Below are 19293 nucleotides of genomic sequence, written 5' to 3'. Positions count from 1 at the left end.
AAAAGACAAATAAATAAATAAATAAAAATAAAAGTGAGATTCTAAGGAAGAAAGAAAAATGGATTTTATGAGTCAACTAGCCACCACAATGTAATTTTCCTGATGAAGGGCATAGCTCTTTCTAGAGCTATATCCTAAAATACATAAGAGATTTTATGGAAGATGCTGGGTGACAGAATAGTGGTCAGCGCTCTTGACAGTAATCCTTACAACAGGAGCAGTGATGAACCTTACATAACTCTTTTAGGGTATCGTTTGATAAAGATCAAGAGAAATGAAAATTTGTTTTCTGACTTCAAAAGTAGTTTGTGTCCATTTTTAAAAATTCAGTTAATAGATAAAAACATGAGGAGTAAATCCCTACTGTGCAGAAAATTGAACACATGATTCTGTGTCCGAGTGAAGGTAATTCTGTTTGGGACTACAGCTCAGGTCTTAGTTTGTCTTAATCCAATAACAGAAACTGTATTCATTCTAAAAAAATGAGTGGATCACAAGTACAGTTTGTGATCTTTCATAATATTTTCTTAGCTGACCATCTCTTTAGGCGTGGAATTGTACACAGTTGAACATGATACTTAGGAAGTTCTAGATTGTTCCTTTGCTTTATTATTGATTGGAATGAATTGTATGTAATGCTTCATTGTCAAAACAAAGGGAAGCATACAGGTATGGGGTAGGAATTTTATTTGACTACAGGTGAAAAACTTCATGTAGGTCCTTACCTACATATATCAATGGTGAAGTGGACGACTTGCGAAGAGTTGAGTCTGATTTGGAACTGCCTTGTGAGTAGTGTTCGGCTGTCACATGAGTGTGGGCTGCAGATGCATCCTGAGAAAAAAGCAGTTTTCTTGGAAGTCAGTTTTTGTCTTTATACAAATTTATTCATTCGAGTGTTCAGCTGTGTCTTAGAGTGTGGTTGCCATGTCAGTTTTGAAACTTTTCCAGTGGAATTATAAAGTGAACTCAAAACTTAAGCTACATGTTTTCAGCAATGTTCACATTGGATAAAGAGGACATTTAGTTGCTTGAATTCTTTAATCATGAAGAAGGAAAGTGATCTTCATGTTAGAAGGTCCCTTGCTCTGCAATTGGTCACAGTAACATTATAAACTTACTTTTGTGTCATATGAGTGAAGTATAGATGATTAGAAGAACCAGTAACATTGTTATTCTGGCTTTCTAGGAATTATAAAACAGGCAGTTTGAATAAGTTTGGAGATGGATTCTGCTCTTATTTTTTCTTTAGAGAAAGGAATTGCAGTCTTGGAAAATCATAGGTACATTTTGAGTAGCTAATGTGAGGGATTCTGTTCGAGTTGGTCCTCATAGGACCAATCAGAATATAAATTAGTGAATGTTTCTGTGTTAAATATGAAAAATAGGCCTTCCTAGCTGCACTGAGATTTGTTGATATTGAATTTCCAAGTACAGCTTGACTTCAGTTTTGTTATAACTTTAGGAATTTTCTGTATTAATTAAAAATGTATTTAATTTATGACTCCTGGAATCATAATGATGAATATTCCCTCTTGTATCCTTTACTTATTAGTGACTAATATAACCAGATACTTAAATTTGTAGGAAATTGGAAGACTTCAGAATAGAGAAAGGTGAAGAAGAAAGAAATCTTTATATAATTGGAAGAAAGAGGAAGACTCTCCAGCTTGCACAGAAGGTAACCTAAATTCCATTTTCTTAGGGATAAGCACATGAGACGTTAAACTGAAATTCATAGTTTTCTTTTTGACCACTGGGAACGTTAGTGATATTAGTCTTCTGTTTGGCATTTAAAATGGTAGATAAAGTTGTACAGCTGTTAGGAAAAGTGGCTTGAAACTTGTGAGAAATAGCCCAAGGCCTAATAGTACTTCTGTCCCCTCTCACTGTTCAAGGATTATTTGTTGTTTTAGTTGGTAGAACACTTGGATAGTTGGCTGCGTTATTGATGTGGATTGATGTGGCACTGTACACTATTCTGGTACATATAGGCTTCTAGGAAATTATTTTCTAATAACCACTAGATCATTACCAACCCATCAGAAGCATTTTGTTTCTATCCCGAATCACTGTTCTCTCCTTTCTCCCACAAGTAACCAACGTTTTAACTTTTTTGTTTTGTCTTTTGTCTTTTGTCTTTTTAGGGCCGTACCTGTGGCATGTGGAGGTTCCCAGGCTAGGGGTTGAATAGGAGCTGCAGCTGCCAGCCTACACCACAGCCACAGCAACGTGGGGTCCTTAACCCACTGAGCAGGGCCAGGGATTGAACCCATGTCCTCGTGGATACTAGTCGAGTTCATTAACTGCTGAGCCACAGTGGGAACTCCCCAACTTTTTAACTTCTAAAGATGCTAGTTAGCTTTTTCAGTGTTTGATGTTTTCCATATCATGCATTTGTAAAAAATCTTAGATGTCATGATTTTTGACTGGCCAAAAGCCCGTCCCTGCCTGAGAAAATCTTATTCCTTAGTGTTTATTTTCTCTGTTTGGATTTTCTTGACCTTCTTCATGTGAAGCATTAATGTTAAGTTAATGGGCGATACACAACACGTGTGCAGAATTAATGCTGCGAAACTGTGGTGCAGAACGGTTGTTTTGCAAGATAGTCTTTGAGTTGATCACTCAAACTTGAAGTCATATCGTGTGAAATGACCTGTGTATACCTCGCTGCCATCAGCTGCCTAACTGTTGTTTAAGCTTGTTGCTTGGTGCTTTTGCATGTGACTTGGGCTTCGAGAATTAAATAAAAATAGTTTCTATCTTAATATTTAGTTTAAAAATAATTCAAGTCATTGTGATGTTAAGTACCGAAAAGAAAAAAATGTTGACTCTCTGAATATCTTCAGCTGTAATTATTTTCTCATAAAAAAATTAAAGTTAAATTTACTGAAATAACAAGAAAACAGTAAATTTTTTAATTGTTTTATTTTTGCTGGAAAAGTTTGGAAAGATTTTTAAAAATTTGGTTATAATGCTGTTATGTATTTATAAATTTCTAACTTGGATATATAATTTGATAATTACAGTCTTGGATATATAATTTGATATATTACAGTATAATTAAATTGCATATAAAATTATTTAAGAAATAGTTATAAAGTTGATTTAAAAATGCAGAGAGCTTTAAATTTTTTGATTTAGTGTTTGGCTCATAAATACTAGCTATTTTAAGAGTTTCTGTTGTGGCTCAGCAATTTATGAATCTGTCAGCATCCATGAGGATGCAGGTTCGATCCGTGGCCTTGCTCAGTGGGTTCAGGATCCGGCGTTGCCATGAGCTGTGGTGTAGGTTGCAGACATGGCTTGGATCCTGTGTTGCTCTGTCTATGGTATAGGCCAGCAGCTACAGCTCCAATTCACCCCCTAGCCTGCGAACCTCCATGTGCCTTGGGTGTGGCCGTAAAAAACAAATGAACAAAAAAGCTGAAAACACATTAGCTATTTTAAACCGTGTGTTGAATAAGAAGACTGAACCTTCTGTCTCATCTATTTATGTACAGAGCACAGATGTACATACAATACATAAACACTTAATCCACATACCACTTAATCTGCAGTATTACAGTTTCGAGGGGGCAAATTAGGAAAAAGCCTAAAGAGTTTCCTGTAGAGCAGGGATAATATAAAAATGGCTAAGAAACATTGATCTAAATGGAATCATAGGTGTTCCTGTTGTGGCTCAGCAGAAACGAATCCAACTAGAATCCATGAGGATGCAGGTTTGATCCCTGGCCTTACTCAGTGGGTTAAGGATCTGGCGTTGCCATGAGCTGTGGTGAAGGTTGCAGACACGGCTCAGATCCATGTTGCTGTGGCTGTGGTGCAGGCCAGCAGCTGCAGCTCCGATTAGACCCCTAGCTTGAGAACCTCCATATGCCAAGGGTGTGGCCCTAAAGAAAAAGTAGGAAAAAAAGAAAAGGAATCATATAGTATGTATATGTAATCTTTCATATCTGGCTTCATCATTTGACCTTGTGAGATTTATCTTTGTTGTGAGTAGTTGAGGTTCATTTGTTTACATTGTTGGATAGTTGCCCCTTAATGAGCATATTGCTGTTTAATAAGTCTATTCTGAAAGGACACTTGGGGTTTTCATGTTAGGGATAGTATGTTAGGAACAATACTGTATTCAACATTTTGTACCTGTATCTTAGTATCAGTGTGTGTATTTCTTCTGAGTATATGCATTGGAGTAAAATGATTGAAGCATGGGTTGTGTGTATATTCAGCTTGAGTAGTTTGTGCCCCATTTAGTTTCAAAGTGCTTGCATTCCTTTAAAATTTCATTATGTTCGTAGCTTTCTTTGTTTTTACTTGTTTTGCTTTATGTAGTTTGAAGCAGTGTTACTTGGTGTGTATAAATTTAGAATTTCCCCTTTTCCTACTCATGTTAACTTTTTTTTTGTTTGTTTGTTTGTTTGTCTTTTTAGGGCTGCACCTGCGGCATATGGAGGTTGCCAGACTAGGGGATGAATTGGAGCTGTAGCCACCGGCCTACGTACGCCAGGGCCACAGCAACACGGGATCCGAGCTGCATCTGGGACCTTCACCACAGCTCATGGCAATGCCGGATCCTGTACACTGAGCAAGGCCTGGGATTGAACCCAAGTCATCGTGGATGTTAGTTGGGTTTGCTAACTGCTGAGTCATGAGGGGAACTCCTGAATTTAACTTTTTATCATTGTGAATTTTCACCCCTTATCTGTAGTAACACTGCTTTTTTTTCTTCAAATTCTTTTATATGAATGTAGCTGTCCTAGCTTTCTTTTGGCTAGTGTTTGTGTAGTATATGTTTTTATCCTTTACTTTCTGTCTCTTCCCTTTTATTTTCTGTCTCCGTTGTTTTCAGGCTGTCCTTGCTGTTCTGAATTCTTTTTTATTACTTGTATCCTTTTCCCTGAATTGGTCCTGTACTTCTTCATAGCCTTGTTAGGTATTACAGTACCTTTTTTTTTTGTCTTTTTGCCTTTTGCAGGGCCGCTCTCGCCGCATATGGAGATTCCCAGGCTAGAGATCTAATCAGAGCCAGAGCCACAGCAATGCGGGATCCGAGCCGCATCTGCGACCTACACCACAGCTCACAGCAACGCCGGATCCTCTACCCATTGAGCAAGGGCAGGGATCGAACCCGCAACCACCTAGTGGTTAACCCTAGTCAGATTCGTTAACCACTGTGCCACGACGGGGACTCCCGGTATTACAGTACCTTTAAACTGTCTTTTCTTTTCTTTTTTTTTTAAATTATTTTGACAAATTTTTTTTGTACTTAGTGATAGTTTTGGCCCATCTGTATTTACATTTTATTAGTCATGGAATTCATTAATAGGAGTTTTTGCTTTAACAAAAAATTTTCTGACAAATTAAGGAAAGTACAGTTGTTTTAAAGTCACTCAGTGATGCATTGAAGTAAAACCTATCAATGGGAGTTCCCATTGTGGCTCAGTGGATTAAGAACTCAATGTAGGAGGAGTTCCTGTCGTGGTGCAGCGAAATGAATCTGACTAGGAACCATGAGGTTTCGGTTCGATCCCTGACCTTGCTCAGTGGGTTAAGGATCCGGCATTGCTGTGAGCAGTGGTGTAGATTGCAGATGTGGCTTGGATCCTGAGTCACTGCAGCTGTGGTGTAGGCTGGCAGCTGTAGTTCCAATTTGACCCCTGCACCCCGCAGGTGCAGCCCTAAAAAGCAAAAACAAAACAAAGCAAAACAAAAAAACCCCCACCAAAAACCTATATAGTCTCTGTGAAGATGTGGGTTCCATTCCTGGTCTCACTCAGTGGGTTAAGATCTGGCATTGCCCCAAGCTGCAGCATGGATGGATCTGGTGTTGCTGTGGCTGTGGTGTAGGCATAGTACCCTCCCTCTGCACCTGAAAAGGTTCAGTCTAGCTGTTGGGCTGATTTTAAACGATTATTTAATTATTTTGTTTTGGTAAAAAAAAAAATAAGGTATTTTAAAAAATTTAAACACAAGTGAGAAATACTGACAAATTATCTAAAAAGTTAAAACCTAGAAATAACTAGGGTTAATATTTGAGGATCACTTCAGATATTTCTCTATACCTGTGTATACGCACAGTGATAGATATTCCTTAAGGTTGTTACTGGATTGTAATACAGGAACATGTATTTTTCCAAGGTAACGTAGTTTAAATTGATTTCCCTTTTGGATTATTGTTATTATGGTAAAGCAATTAACCTACCGATTTAATTTGGAAAATGCCGATATAATGTGCTTAAATTTAGCCATGTCTTTTAAGTACCTTAAAAGTGAAAAAAACCCCAAGCCTAATTAACAATATATGGCAGAAATGCCCATTCAAGAATATTTCATTTTTTGAACTGTTGTTATTTTTGCCTTAAATCCTTTCGGGAATTTGACAGAATGCCACATATTGAAGGTTATACTTACTTAAGTGTTGATTTTCGTCTGCATGTTTGTTTGTGCTTCAGTCTGATTCGGTGATTGTGAGGCCACAGTCTAGGCCAAGGACATGTCGACGTAGATACCCAAATTACGGTGGAAGAAATCTTGGACGGCGTGAGTTATCTTCTGGAAATGAGTCTTCAAGCTCCATGAGACATGTGAGTTTCCTAACTTGAAAATGTGTGAAATAATCGTAAATAATTTTTCTTAATTCTTTACTTTGAATCTACCTTGTAATTATGTGAAAATACAGTATTCTTTAAAAATAGACGTAAAATTTTAAGATTTTTAATTTTTCCATTTTAGTTGATTTACTCTGTTCTGTCAGTTTCTACTGTAGAGCAAAGTGACCCAGTCAAACACACATATATACATTCTTTTTCTCACATTATCCTCCATCATGTTCCATCACAAGTGACTAGATGTAGTTCCCTGTGCTATACAGTAGGAGATTAACATAAAATTTCACCTTTTGAATTTCTCTAACAATTTTTGACAGCTTTGTTGCACCATACAAATGTACGGTCTAGTGGGTTTAGTGTATTGACAGAATTGTGCCATCATCACCATTGTTTAATTTCAAAATATTTAAATAACCTGAAAATAAATCCTGTACTCATTTGTCAAGTGCTTTCCATTCCCATGGTACTCAAGCCCTTGGCAGCCAATCATCTTTCTTTTTGTGTGGATTTTCATGTTACGGACGAGTTTTTTAATGGAAGCATGTAGTACGATATTCTGACTGGCTTTTTTTTTTTTTTTTTTTTTTTGCTTAGTATAGTATTTTCAAGACGTGTTCCAGGTATATCATGAATCTTTCTGACTTAGGTCACTTATATGATTATCTCTGGTTGCATTCATGTTGTTGCAAATGACATTATTTTGTTCTTTTTTATGGCTGATTAGTATTCCATTCCATTCGTATGGCTGATGTGTGTGTACCACATCTTACTGATCCATTCATCTGTTGATGGACAGTGGAGGTTGTTTCCATGTCTTGGCCATTGTAAATAGGGCTGCTATGAACATAGGGGTTGCATGTATCTTTTCGGGGGGGGGGAAGAAAAAGATAGCTTTATTGCTTTGCTAGGCAAAGTGGGCCACAGCAGACTAATGCCTTAAAGACTGTGCTCCTTTTGGAAGGGGTTTGGAGGTGGTTTTATAGTTTAGGGAATGGAAATGGGGCAGTAGATAAGAATTAGGGTAGAGGCAAGCTTGCATTATCTCTTGAAGCTGGCATTTAGTGGCCCCCGGGACTGGTTCTGGTGGTCTTCCTTCTTCCTGGAATGAAGACTGCTTCATCAAGTAGTTCTTCCATTTGTTGGGGGTTTTAGTTTGAGGTTTAGGTTCTTTGTGCCTCCACCCAGAAGGAATTCTGAGAGAGACAAAGTGATAGGCAAGACGTAGACTTACTAAGATGGGACACTTGTGAGAGATGCAAGCAGGCAAGCAGGGAGACTCTGCCTGCATGTATCTTTTTGAATTAGAGTTTTGTCTGGACATATGCCCTGGAGTGGGATTGCTGGATCATATGGTAGTTTTATATTTAGTTTTCTGAGAAATCTTCATACCGTTCTCCATAGTGGTTGTAACAGTTTTACAGTCCCACCAACAGTGCAGGAGGGTTCCCTTTTCTCCACATCCTCTTCAGCATTTGTTATTTGTAGACTTATTGATGGCCATTCTGACTGGTGTGAGGGGGTACCTCGTTGTTTAGATTTGCATTTCTCTAAGAATTAGTGATGTTGACCATTTTGTTTTAGTGTGCCTACTGGCCATTTGTATCTCTTCCTTGGAAAAAATGTCTATATAGATCTTGTGCCCATTTTTCGATTGGGTTGTGTTTTTTCTGTTGTTTAGTTGTATGAGTTGTTGTGCATATTTTGGAGATGAAGCTCTTGTGGGTTGCATTGTTGGCAAGAATACTTGTATTCTTAAAAACTCAAAAAGAATACAACCCAATTTAAAAATTGATGAAAGATCTAATAGGTACCTCGTCAAAGAGATCTACAGAAGACAAGTGTATAAAAAGGTGCTCAACATCCTCTGTCACTGGGGGATTAAGGGATTGAAGGTGAAACAGCAGCGGGTACCACTGCCCCCCATTGCAAGGGCTTAAGTCCAAACCAGGACATTGGCATCGGCTTCCTGTTAACTGTGTTCAGAGAATGGCCCACTGTGTCACTTTCTTTTGTTAACAGTGGTGTTCAGTCTCATAAAAACTCTCTGTTGCCTAATGTCCTTGTAAAAAAGGGGATGTAGTAAAGACCTGTGGTTTCCGTTTTAAGTTTACCTAATTATATTTTATTACCAGGTTATGGTATTTATTTCTGAGATGATTGGGATGACTATGTGGTTTCTCTTGATTTGTGTTATTTAATCTCAGAGATCAAAATTTTATTTTATTCTGTACCTGCCTCTCAAATTAGGAGACTTCCTGTGATCAAAGTGAAGTTTCTTGTTCTTCTGAAGAAGAAGAATGGAAAAGTGATAGAAGAAGTGAAAGTGACAGTGAAAGTTCAAGGTACTGGTTTTTTTTCCTTCTTAGGGCTGCATCCGTGGCATATGAAAGTTCCCAGGCTAGAGGTTGAATCGGAGCTATAGCTGCTGGTCTACCCCACAGCCACAGCAGTGAGGGATCCAGACTGCCTCTGCGACCTACAGCACAGCTCACAGCAACGCCGGATCCTTAACCCACTGAGTGAGGTCAGGGATTGAACCTGCATCTTCACGGATACTAGTTGGGTTCGTTATGGCTGAGCCATGAGGGGAACTCCCAAGGTATCTGTTTTTAATTGTTTTCTCTTATAATTGTTTTAGTCTTAACCTTGAATGGAATCGTACTTGAACAGCGTTCAAGATATAAGCACTCACAACTGTGTAATAATTGAGTTTTTAATATGTTTAAAAGGAGAGGAAAGCTGGATTAACAGCTGTTTCTGTAGAAAATATTTTGGCATTTTTATTTTTCTGTAAAACATTTGAGCTCACGCTATAAAATAGGTGTAATCCAAACATCAGTTTAGTCCTAGGCTGCATTTATAAAGAGTAGTATCCAAAGTCTAGGTGGTAAAACTACTGTTAACTTTAGCATTAGTTCCTACATATGGTGATAAAAATTCAGCTCACTGTCAAGTTAAGAATTTTTTAAAAAAGGGAAATTTGTTTGAGCCAAACTGAGGATTATAACCTGGGAAGCAGATTCTCAGGAAGCTCTGAGAACTGTCCCACCTGTTAGAAGTTGAAGGCACAGTGTACATTTTTGAGACATGATGGTACATCATTGACACATGTGTTTGACATGCCGTTCCCCAAGGATACATAGTTCAGGTAAACTCATACACATTGAGCAGCAAGTACCATGACTTCCCACAGAGCTGGGAGAGAACAGGCTTTAAGAACTTAAATTGCTGCTATCAGGAGAAAGAAAAGATTGATCTTTATAGTCAAGCGGGCACCCTGGAGCGGCTCTGATTGATGTGTACTGCCGGTTGATGCGCCGTGCACATTAGGGGGGGAGGAGGTCCAGATGGACACACAGAGCATATTCTGTTTAATTTTGCTTGTCCTGCCCGAAATAGAAACTTTAACAGACGCGTTACCTTTTGTTTAGTTTTGGAATCCCAGTTTCATGGAACTCGGATGTTAACATCTGATCCTCATCTTGGTAAACATCGCGTTAGGCCGGCAGATGCTCAGGCCAGACACTCGGACGTCCGTCTCTCTTCACAGCGTTTCCACCACCAAGTCTAGAAAATTCTCCCATTTAAATATGACTCAGATTATTTTATTTTAGTTTCCGTTGATGCTGTGCTTATAGACCGCTGAACCATACTCTCAGCTTCCTTTCTTGTCTTTTATTGCATCCAGGTTAGGAGCTGGAGTAATTTCTAGAACACTTGGCTGTTCCTGTTTTTGTTTGTTTCTTTGGCCACACGTGTGGCATGCGAAAGTTCTGGGGGAAGGGATCCATCCTGTGCCACAGCTGCTACAATGTTAGGTCCTTAACCTGCTGTGCCACCAGAGTGCTCCCTGTTTTTGGTTTTTAATTTAATTCTAATTGTGGTGAAATAGACAGAATGTAGAATTTTACCACTGTAACTATTTTTAACAATAGTGTTAATAAGTACGTTCACATGTCGTGCACCCCATCTCCAGAACTCATCTCATCTCGCGGCACTGAGACAGAGCACCTGTTAAACAGCACTTTTCCACTTTACCATTGTCTTTTCAGTCTCAACATTCGTTGTTCATTGTATTTTTCTTTCTTTCTTTCTTTCTTTCTTTTTTTTTTTTTTGTCTTTTTAGGCCTGTACCCTAGACACATGGAAGTTCCCAGGATAGGGGTCTTGGAATTGGGGCTGCAGCTGCTGGCCTACACCACAATCAGCCACGCCGGATCCGAGCTGAGTCTGTGACCTACACCACACCTCACAGCAATGCCAGGTCCTTAACCCCAGGGATTGAACCCATGTCCTCGTGGATATTGGTCGGGTTCGCTACCACTGAGCCATGACGGAACTCATTATCTTTTAATTTAACTGAAAGTATAATACAAAAACAGTATTTAGAGTACATAGCTTTTGGAAATGCATGTTTTATTGAGCCTGGGAGGTATATGGTTGGGTAATGAAGGCCCCAGTAGAGGGCCCTTTATCCTCTTCTGTGTTTGCTGAAGCTCGTAGTGTGCCAGGGGCTGCTTTTCTAGATCTGGTTTCTTAATTGACTCTGCCCTTGCTCCATATCTCTAGGCTCTTTTCTCCTGTGACGGAGAGTCCTCCTCTTGGCAAGAAGCTTTGACTATTTCCAGCTTTCTCTTTGGTGTAGCTGTGCTTTCCTTGTGCCTCTCAGGGTATTCACTGATGGCTTGTCATTCCAGTGAAAATTTCTAATCTATTTCTGGGCCTCCTCCTACTTAGGAGGAGTGCAATTCATATGTTATGCACCATCTCTTCTGCTTTCATAACTGTACCTTATTTTTGGAAAGGAGAATTATTAGTTGGCTCTAAATGTTGTCTTCCATGAGGTTGCATCCAAATTATACCTAAAAAAACTTCGCAGAAAATTCTGGCTGTGGCGCAGTGGGTTGAGGCTCTGACTGCAGTGGCTCAGGTCACTGCAGAGGTGCAGGTTTGATCCCTGGCCTGGGAACTTCCATATGCCACGAGTATAGCCAAAAAACCAAAAACAACAACAGCAAAAACTTGTCAGGGTTATATCTTTTCCTAATTTCCAATGTCAGTGAAGATTTTTCTCTTTCTCATGTTCTTTGGTCATGATGTCTGTTGATAGTGAGGGCAGATTGGTCAGTTGAATCTTCCTAGGATCTTTTTTTTCCTCTTTCCTGTCCCTCCTCCTCTCTTAAGTTTGTGGGATTAATTACCATTGGGGCTTAGATTCAGTTTGATACAACTTAAAATATTTTCCTTTTCTAGTGACTCTTCATCTAGATATTCCGACTGGACAGCTGACGCAGGCATCAACCTGCAGCCTCCTTTACGAACGTCATCTCGTCGGCGAGTTACTCGCTTTTGCAGTAGTTCAGAGGATGAAGTCTCTACCGAGAATTTGTCTCCTCCAAAAAGGAGGCGAAAGAGAAAGAAAGAAAATAAGTCTAAAAAAGAGGTAAGAAAAGTACATCTTTAAAAACAGCTTCTGCCTCCACTTTATAGTTTCTGTCCATATTTAGAAGTTAGGAATCTTTGGGAAATTGGAGCCTTTTTTGCGGGGGGGGGGGGGGGGGGAGGTTGGTAATGTTATGGTATCAGGAGTCAAATGTAAAATGCAAACAAACTTATTTGGGAAAGCTACTTTATTAAACTAAAACTTCTCTATCTAGGAGTTCCTGTTGTGGCTCAGTGGGTTAAGGGCCTGATGTTGTCTCTGTGAGGATGTGGTTTGATCCCTGGCCTGGCTTAGTGTGTTAAGGATCCAGTGTTGCTGTAGTCTTGGATCTGGTGTGGCTCTGGCTCTGGTGTAGGCCCCAGCTACAGCTCCGATTCGACCCCTGGTCTGGGAACTTCCATATGCTGCAAATGTGGCCATGGAAAAACCAAAAAACTCCCCCAAACCCACTTCTCAATCTAATCTGCTCTGAGTCGGACTTGGCACTTACACTTTTCTGAATCTCTAACTTCAAGGGAAAGCTTGAGTTTGCTCAGAACCCCATCATAACTTTCATTTTCTCCTATCAGTTTCAGCACCAAATACATACTGGAAGGCATTTTAAAGTCCTTTCTTCCTGTTTTATATGTCATTGTTATGTTTCCCATTTTCATTTGACATACTCTGTCTTCCTGCTTTTCTGCTAATTGTAATGTTCTTATATGTTGTAAGTGCACGTGCTTTTGGTCATACAGGTACCTGTTGTTTTTTCAAGATGCTTTGTCTTTGTATAAGGTATCTATTGCTGCGTAACTGATCGCCCTGACACTTAGCTGCTTAAAAACGATAAACATATTGTTTCGTGTTTTGAGAAATCAGGTATTTGGGAGCTGATGAGGTGATTTTGGGCTCATGAGGCTGCAGTCATCCTGTTGGCTTGGGCTGCAGTTGTCTGAAGGCTTGGCTCGGGGTGGATGATCTTCTTTGAAGTTTATTCACGTGTCACACGGTTGGTGGCCTCAGTTCCTCACCACATAGGCCTCTCCATAGGGCTGCTTGAGTGTCTTCGTTACGTGATAGCTCATGACATGATAGCTGATTGTCTCTAGAGCAAGTGATCCAAAAATTAAGCAAGGGGTAAGCCTCTTATGACCTAGTCTCAGAAGTAGCACATTGTCACTTCTTTATTCTGTTTAAAAGAAGCAGTTGGAGCCCACTCTCAAGTCGAGGAGACTTGGGCTCCACCTCCTAGAGGAAGGGAGGAGCAGTAACGATTTGTGGTCATAGCTTAAAATTACCCTTCTTGAAATCTCAAATCAGCAGGAGACTCCCTGTGGTGATTAGTCTCTGGTAAAATTCAGAGTGAGGTCTTGAGAAAGCACATGTAGTGTGTTGACGAGGATTTAGGTCGGAAGTTAGGTCTCTTTCATAGGATGAAGAATCCGTTAGAAATTCAGGAGATGCTTAGAAAGTGCTGGGTAGATCTTTAATGCTTGTGCAGCTGATAATGTTCCTATGTATATTAAAGAACCAAATATGTATGCTATTTAAAAGCTAATTATGGAGTTGCCATCGTGGCGCAGTGGTTAACGAATCCGACTAGGAACCATGAAGTTGTGGGTTCGATCCCTGCCCTTGCTCAGTGGGTTAACGATCCGGCGTTGCTGTGAGCTGTGGTGTAGGATGCAGACGCGGCTCGGATCCCGCGTTGCTGTGGCTCTGGTGTAGGCCAGTGGCTACAGCTCCGATTCGACCCCTAGCCTGGGAACCTCCATATGCCGCAGGAGCGGCCCAAGAAATGGCAAAAAGACAAAAAAAAAAAAAAAAAAGCTAATCACTAGGTGATATGCCAATAAAATAGACATTCTGAATGGTGAAGTTTCTTTTGTATGTCAGTTAAAACAGCCCATGCTGCCCCTTTCTGCTCTGCTAAACCTGTCCTCCTCCCCTTGGCAGAACTTGCGGCGGGCGACTCCGGCAGAGCGTGCAGACGTGGAACATTTGTATGAGTATCATCCTCCAGTTTGGATAACAGACACCACACTTCGAAAGTCTCCTTTTGTTCCTCAAATGGGTGATGAGGTGAGAGTAATAAAATTTGAAAACATGAATATGGAACATAGAAATAACATTACTGTTAGGTTTTTATTTTTAAATGTACGCTTCCCTTTTGTAGGTGATATATTTTCGACAGGGTCATGAAGCTTATATTGAGGCTGTCAGAAGAAATAACATTTATGAACTGAACCCTAATAAGGAGCCATGGAGAAAAATGGATCTTAGGGTAAGATGATGGCTGGTATTATTAAATTATCATTTAGCACATAAATAGGTAAATTGTGTATAAATCCATTAAAAAAAGCTGCTGGAGGCATATTTTATTACTATCTGTCTCTTAATTTCCAGCTTAAAAACATTTTTGCTTTTGCCTGCTAAGCCTTAAGGTCCAGTAGAATGACATGCTTAGCAAGAACTCTGTGTATTGCTTGGGAGGCGGCTTAGCCATATAGATCATTAATCTTTATATGTTTATACCCAGCAAAGATTTTCAAAAGGAGTGCAAGTATTCCAAAAAACAAATACAAATTGGAAAAAGTTTCAACCTCATACATAAAAAACTTTAGCTTACCTGTATTTAACCAATTTTATAATTTTTTTAAATTGTCTTTTTTTAGGGCTGCGCCCAAGGGGCATATGGGGGTTCCCAGGCTAGGGGTCGAATCGGAGTGGAGCTGTAGCTCCTGGCCTACACCACCGTCATAGCAACACTAGATCTGAGCCTTGTCTGCAACCTACACCTACGATCATGGCAATGCCGGATCCTTAACCCACTGAGCGAGGCCGGGGATCAAACCTTTGTCCTCATGGATACTAGTCAGATTCGTTTCCGCTGAGCCATGATAGGAACTCCCAATTTTATAATTTTTAATTTTAACACATTTAAGGAAAGAAAGTACCATGTTTTAATAAGTAGCAAAGATTTTGGTTTGTTAGCAGTTATTCAACTTGGTGATAAGGAGTTTCCATTGTGGCTCAGTGAGTTAAGAACCCAACCTAGTGCCCATGAGGATTTGGGTTTGATCTCTGGCCTCGCTCAGTGGGTTAAGGATCCCATGTTGCTGTGGCCCTGGTATAGGTCCGGAGTTGCAGCTCCAGTTCGACCCCTAGCTTGGGAACTTCATATGCTCCAGGCGAGGCCCTAAAGAGGGAAAAAAAAGGACTTGGTGATAGGGTGCAAGAAATGAGTCTAAGCTTTCTAGAGGGTCGTCTTGGCAGTTGGAGTTGAAACTGAAAATATGTAGAGTTTTTAAACCAGCCATTTTACTTTTGGTAATTTAGGAAACCACCAGAAGCACATGCGCATTTATGAGCAAAGTAATTCCGTATCGCTGTTTATAAAAACAAAAAATTAGAAAAAAATGCAAGTATCCCACAGTACTGAATGAACCAGACCATAGTCTATTCACATGGTTGCCTACTGTGTAGACCCTACCATATAACTGAGGCTTTTAAAATACTTGCTGATGGAGTTCCCGTCATGGCGCAGTGGTTAACGAATCCGACTAGGAACCATGAGGTTTCGGGTTCGGTCCCTGGCCTTGCTCAGTGGGTTAAGGATCCAGCGTTGCCGTGAGCTGTGGTGTAGGTTGCAGACGCGGCTTGGATTCCACGTTGCTGTGGCCCTGGTGTAGGCCGGCGGCTGCAGCTCCGGTTGGACCTCTAGCCTGGGAACCTCCATATGCTGCGGGGAGCAGCCCTAGAAAAGGCAAAAAAAAGACAAAAAAATAAAAAATAAATAAAATAAAATACTTGCTGAATGAGTATTTTAATAGTGTGTTACCAATAGGAAAAACTGGATGCAAAATTCTGTCTGTGGTTATGATAGAAATTTAAAGACATATGGTCAACCAAAAGAAATGCATTAAAATGTCAGTGGTGGTTATATGTAGAATAGTATTGTGAATGGTTCTATTCTTTGTACGTACATGTTTTTGACACTTTCGTTAAGTGTCAGAAGGTGAAAATAATTATTTTAACAAAGATAGTAGTTTTTAACACTCATATTCATCCTAATGGCTCTGCTTCTATGAATTTGGCTTTGGATACTTTAAGCTTTATGTCTTTTTCACTTAACTGCTATGTACCTGAGTACAATTGATCCTCATTATTCGTGGATTCTGTATTTGCGAATTTGCCTCCTCATCATATGCTATTTACCAAAATCAATACTCAAGATGCTTTCCGGTCATTTGTAGACACCCAGAGAGTGGCAAAAATCCTGATTTGCCTACCCACTGTGTTCCCAGCTGAGGCTGCACAAGCTGATGCCTTTCTCATTGAGCTCTCATGTCGTAAATAAGTGTTCTTTTCATAGTCCATTTAATGCCACGTTGAAAAATTTTCATATTTTTGTGCTTTTTGGTGGTGACTTGCTATTTAAAATGCCCCCAAGCATAGCGCTTAAGTGCTGTCTCCTGTTAATAATTGCAAGAAAGTCATGATTTACTTTATGGAGAAAACGTGAGGGTCAGGTTAGCTTCATTTAGGCATGAGTTGTAGTGCTGTTGACCGTGAGTTCAGTGTTAATGAGTCAACAGTGTTTATTAAATGGGGTGTCTTTACACAGACGTTCACGTAGAACAAGATTAGGTAACTGGAATGTTGTGACTGGAGGCCTGTAAGCAACCTGACCCTGTATTTCCTCCAGGAGCAGTGATTCAAGTATTAACTAATTCGCCGTTTTAGGTGGCTCTGTAGAATAATAAGAAAGCTGCCAATAATGAGAATCAGTTGTATTTTTAGCACTTTGGTACATTGTGACAATAACATATTTGTAGAGTGAATAGACAGGTGAATGATCTCATTTCTTAGTATTAAGGAAATACAGTAGGGGAAGGCTGATGATGAGACATGCATTAATGGGTAGGAAACTGTCACGTAGGAAGTTTTCCTGTTCACCGTCTTGTTGCTACTTCCTGGAATAGGTCACAAAACACATTTGAGTCTCAATAAATACTTTGTGAAATGTACTAGGTAGAAATTTCATATCAAGTTTTTGAAGAACATTTAATAAGCCAAATGCTTATATATTTTGATTTCCATAATACAAAATTGGATAAATGAAAATGTGTCTCGAGAAAGAGAAGAAAACCAGAAGGAAACTCCAGTTGTTCACAGTGACTGTCTTTAGATACTGAGCTGATGGGTGATTTGTGTGTTCCTACCTAAACTTTGATTGTGCTTTTTCTAAAGTGAGTATATTCCTTATGTTAGAAACAGTGTTAAATATGTGTCTTCAAAAAAATATGCAAAGATTATCAAAAATGATTATAGTTAATGTTAAATTAACCCCCCTTCTGGTTTGGAATCCTAAATTGTGAGCTGACTTAATTTGGCAATACATGGAGAATTATAGTCTTCAGGAATTACTTTATTTTAACCATTTATTTTTTAAAAAATATCTGTTAAAGGATCAAGAATTGGTCAAAATAGTTGGAATACGGTATGAAGTTGGGCCCCCTACACTCTGTTGCCTCAAACTAGCGTTTATAGATCCTGCAACGGGAAAACTTATGGACAAATCTTTCTCTATTAGGTATGTGTTACTTTTTTTTTTTTGGTCTTGGTCTTTCTGTCTTTTCTAGGGCTGCACACATGGCATATGGAGGTTCCCAGTCTGGGGGTCTAATTGGAGCTGTAGCCACCTGCCTACGCCAGAGCCACAGCGACACCAGATCTGAGCCGTGTCTGCAACCTACACCACAGCTCACAGCAATGCCGGATCCTTAACCCACTGAGCGAGGCCAGGGATGAACCTGCAACTTCATGGTTCCTAGTTGGATTCGTTAACCACTGAGCCATGACGGGAACTCCTCCTGTGTTACTTTTTAAGAATGGAATTATTTCAATTTAGATTTCCCCTCTTGCGGAACAGCTTGCCCTTTCCATTCAGCTGTAGGGTGATGATAGAGTGCTGTGGATGGCCTGCGAGTGAGTTGAAGTTCTCAGGGTGGGACACGCTGGAAGTGCAAGCAGTGGTGCAGCAGCAGCAGCTGGACGTGGGCACGTTGGACACCCTCTCCATGCCACTTAACTGTGCAGAGGGCAACCCCGAATGGGAGCCATGAGGACACTGATTTGATCTCTGGCCGTGCTCAGTGGGTTAAGCATCCGGCGCTGCCGTGAGCTGTGGTGTAGGTTGCAGACGCGGCTCGGATCCCGAGTTGCTATGGCTCTGGCGTATGTTGGCCGCTACAGCTCCCATTAGACACCGAGCCTGGGAACCTCCGCATGCCATGGGTGCGTTCATAAAAAACAAAACAAAACAAAAATGTGTAGAGAACTCCAGCCTAAATGTAGTTTCTGCATTTGTTTTTGTCTTTGTCTTTTTTAGGGCTACACTGGCTTATGGACGTTCCCAGGCTAAGGGTCAAATCGGACCTATACCTGCAGGCCTGCATCACAAGCCACAGCAACGCAGGATCCGAGCTGCATCTGTTACCTACACCATAGCTCACAGCAATGCTGGATTCTTAACCCACTGATCGAGGCCAGGGATTGAAACTGCGTCCTCATTGATGGTAGTCAGGTTCGTTACCACTGAGCCACAACGGGAACTCCTGCATTTTTTTTTTTTTTTTTTGTCTTTTTGCTATTTCTTGGGCCGCTCCCATGGCATATGGAGGTTCCCAGGCATATGGAGGTTCCCAGGCTAGGGGTCTAATCGGAACTGTAGCCACCAGCCTACGCCAGAGCCACAGCAACGCGGGATCCGAGCCGTGTCTGCAACCTACACCACAGCTCATGGCAATGCCGGATCGTTAACCCACTGAGCAAGGGCAGGGACCGAACCGGCAACCTCATGGTTCCTAGTCGGATTCGTTAACCACTGCACCACAACGGGAGCTCCGAACTCCTGCATTTGTTTTTGAGAATATGTTAGAATAAATAATTTGCTAAGGCTCTGTTCCGTATGGTAGGTGTTAGCCATATGTAGCTCTTGAGCACTTGAACCGAGTGTGATGCACATGTGCACACTGGATTTTGAAGGCTTGCTGTGAAGAAAGTGGATGTAAAATACCTCCGTATTTTGTGTTGGTTATGTGGTGAAACAGTATTGAGGGTATCTTGGGTTAAATAAAATACACTGTTAGAATTCCTTTCACTGGGTTCTTTTAACTGTAATAATGCTAGTCAAATATTAAAAATTGTAGGAGAGGAGTTCTCCTGTGACACAGCAGGTTAAGGAGCTGGCATTGT

General features: G+C 40.4%; 1 protein-coding gene across 3 annotated transcripts in view; it reads left to right on the top strand.

Annotated features, from left to right (window-relative positions):
• The window catches only part of BRWD1 (bromodomain and WD repeat domain containing 1), a 120993-nt gene that overhangs the window by 55587 nt on the left and 46113 nt on the right, over positions 1-19293 (top strand). For all 3 annotated transcript variants that reach the window (XM_021070989.2, XM_021070988.2, XM_084992149.1), the window contains exons 20-26: positions 1588-1681; positions 6456-6587; positions 8859-8953; positions 11865-12054; positions 13990-14115; positions 14210-14317; positions 17505-17629. In XM_021070989.2, coding sequence (XP_020926648.2) covers positions 1588-1681; positions 6456-6587; positions 8859-8953; positions 11865-12054; positions 13990-14115; positions 14210-14317; positions 17505-17629 — 870 coding nt within the window. The remainder of the gene's footprint in view (positions 1-1587; positions 1682-6455; positions 6588-8858; positions 8954-11864; positions 12055-13989; positions 14116-14209; positions 14318-17504; positions 17630-19293) is intronic.

Source organism: Sus scrofa, chromosome 13 (assembly GCF_054392235.1).
Source record: "Sus scrofa isolate SSC_HxYL_T2T_F1_AM1 chromosome 13, Sscrofa_HxYL_maternal_Yorkshire_Landrace_v2.0, whole genome shotgun sequence".
Classification (NCBI taxonomy): Eukaryota; Metazoa; Chordata; class Mammalia; order Artiodactyla; family Suidae; genus Sus; species Sus scrofa.
The sequence above is the reverse complement of the archived record's forward strand: the minus strand, read 5'-3'. Positions and strand labels throughout refer to the sequence as shown.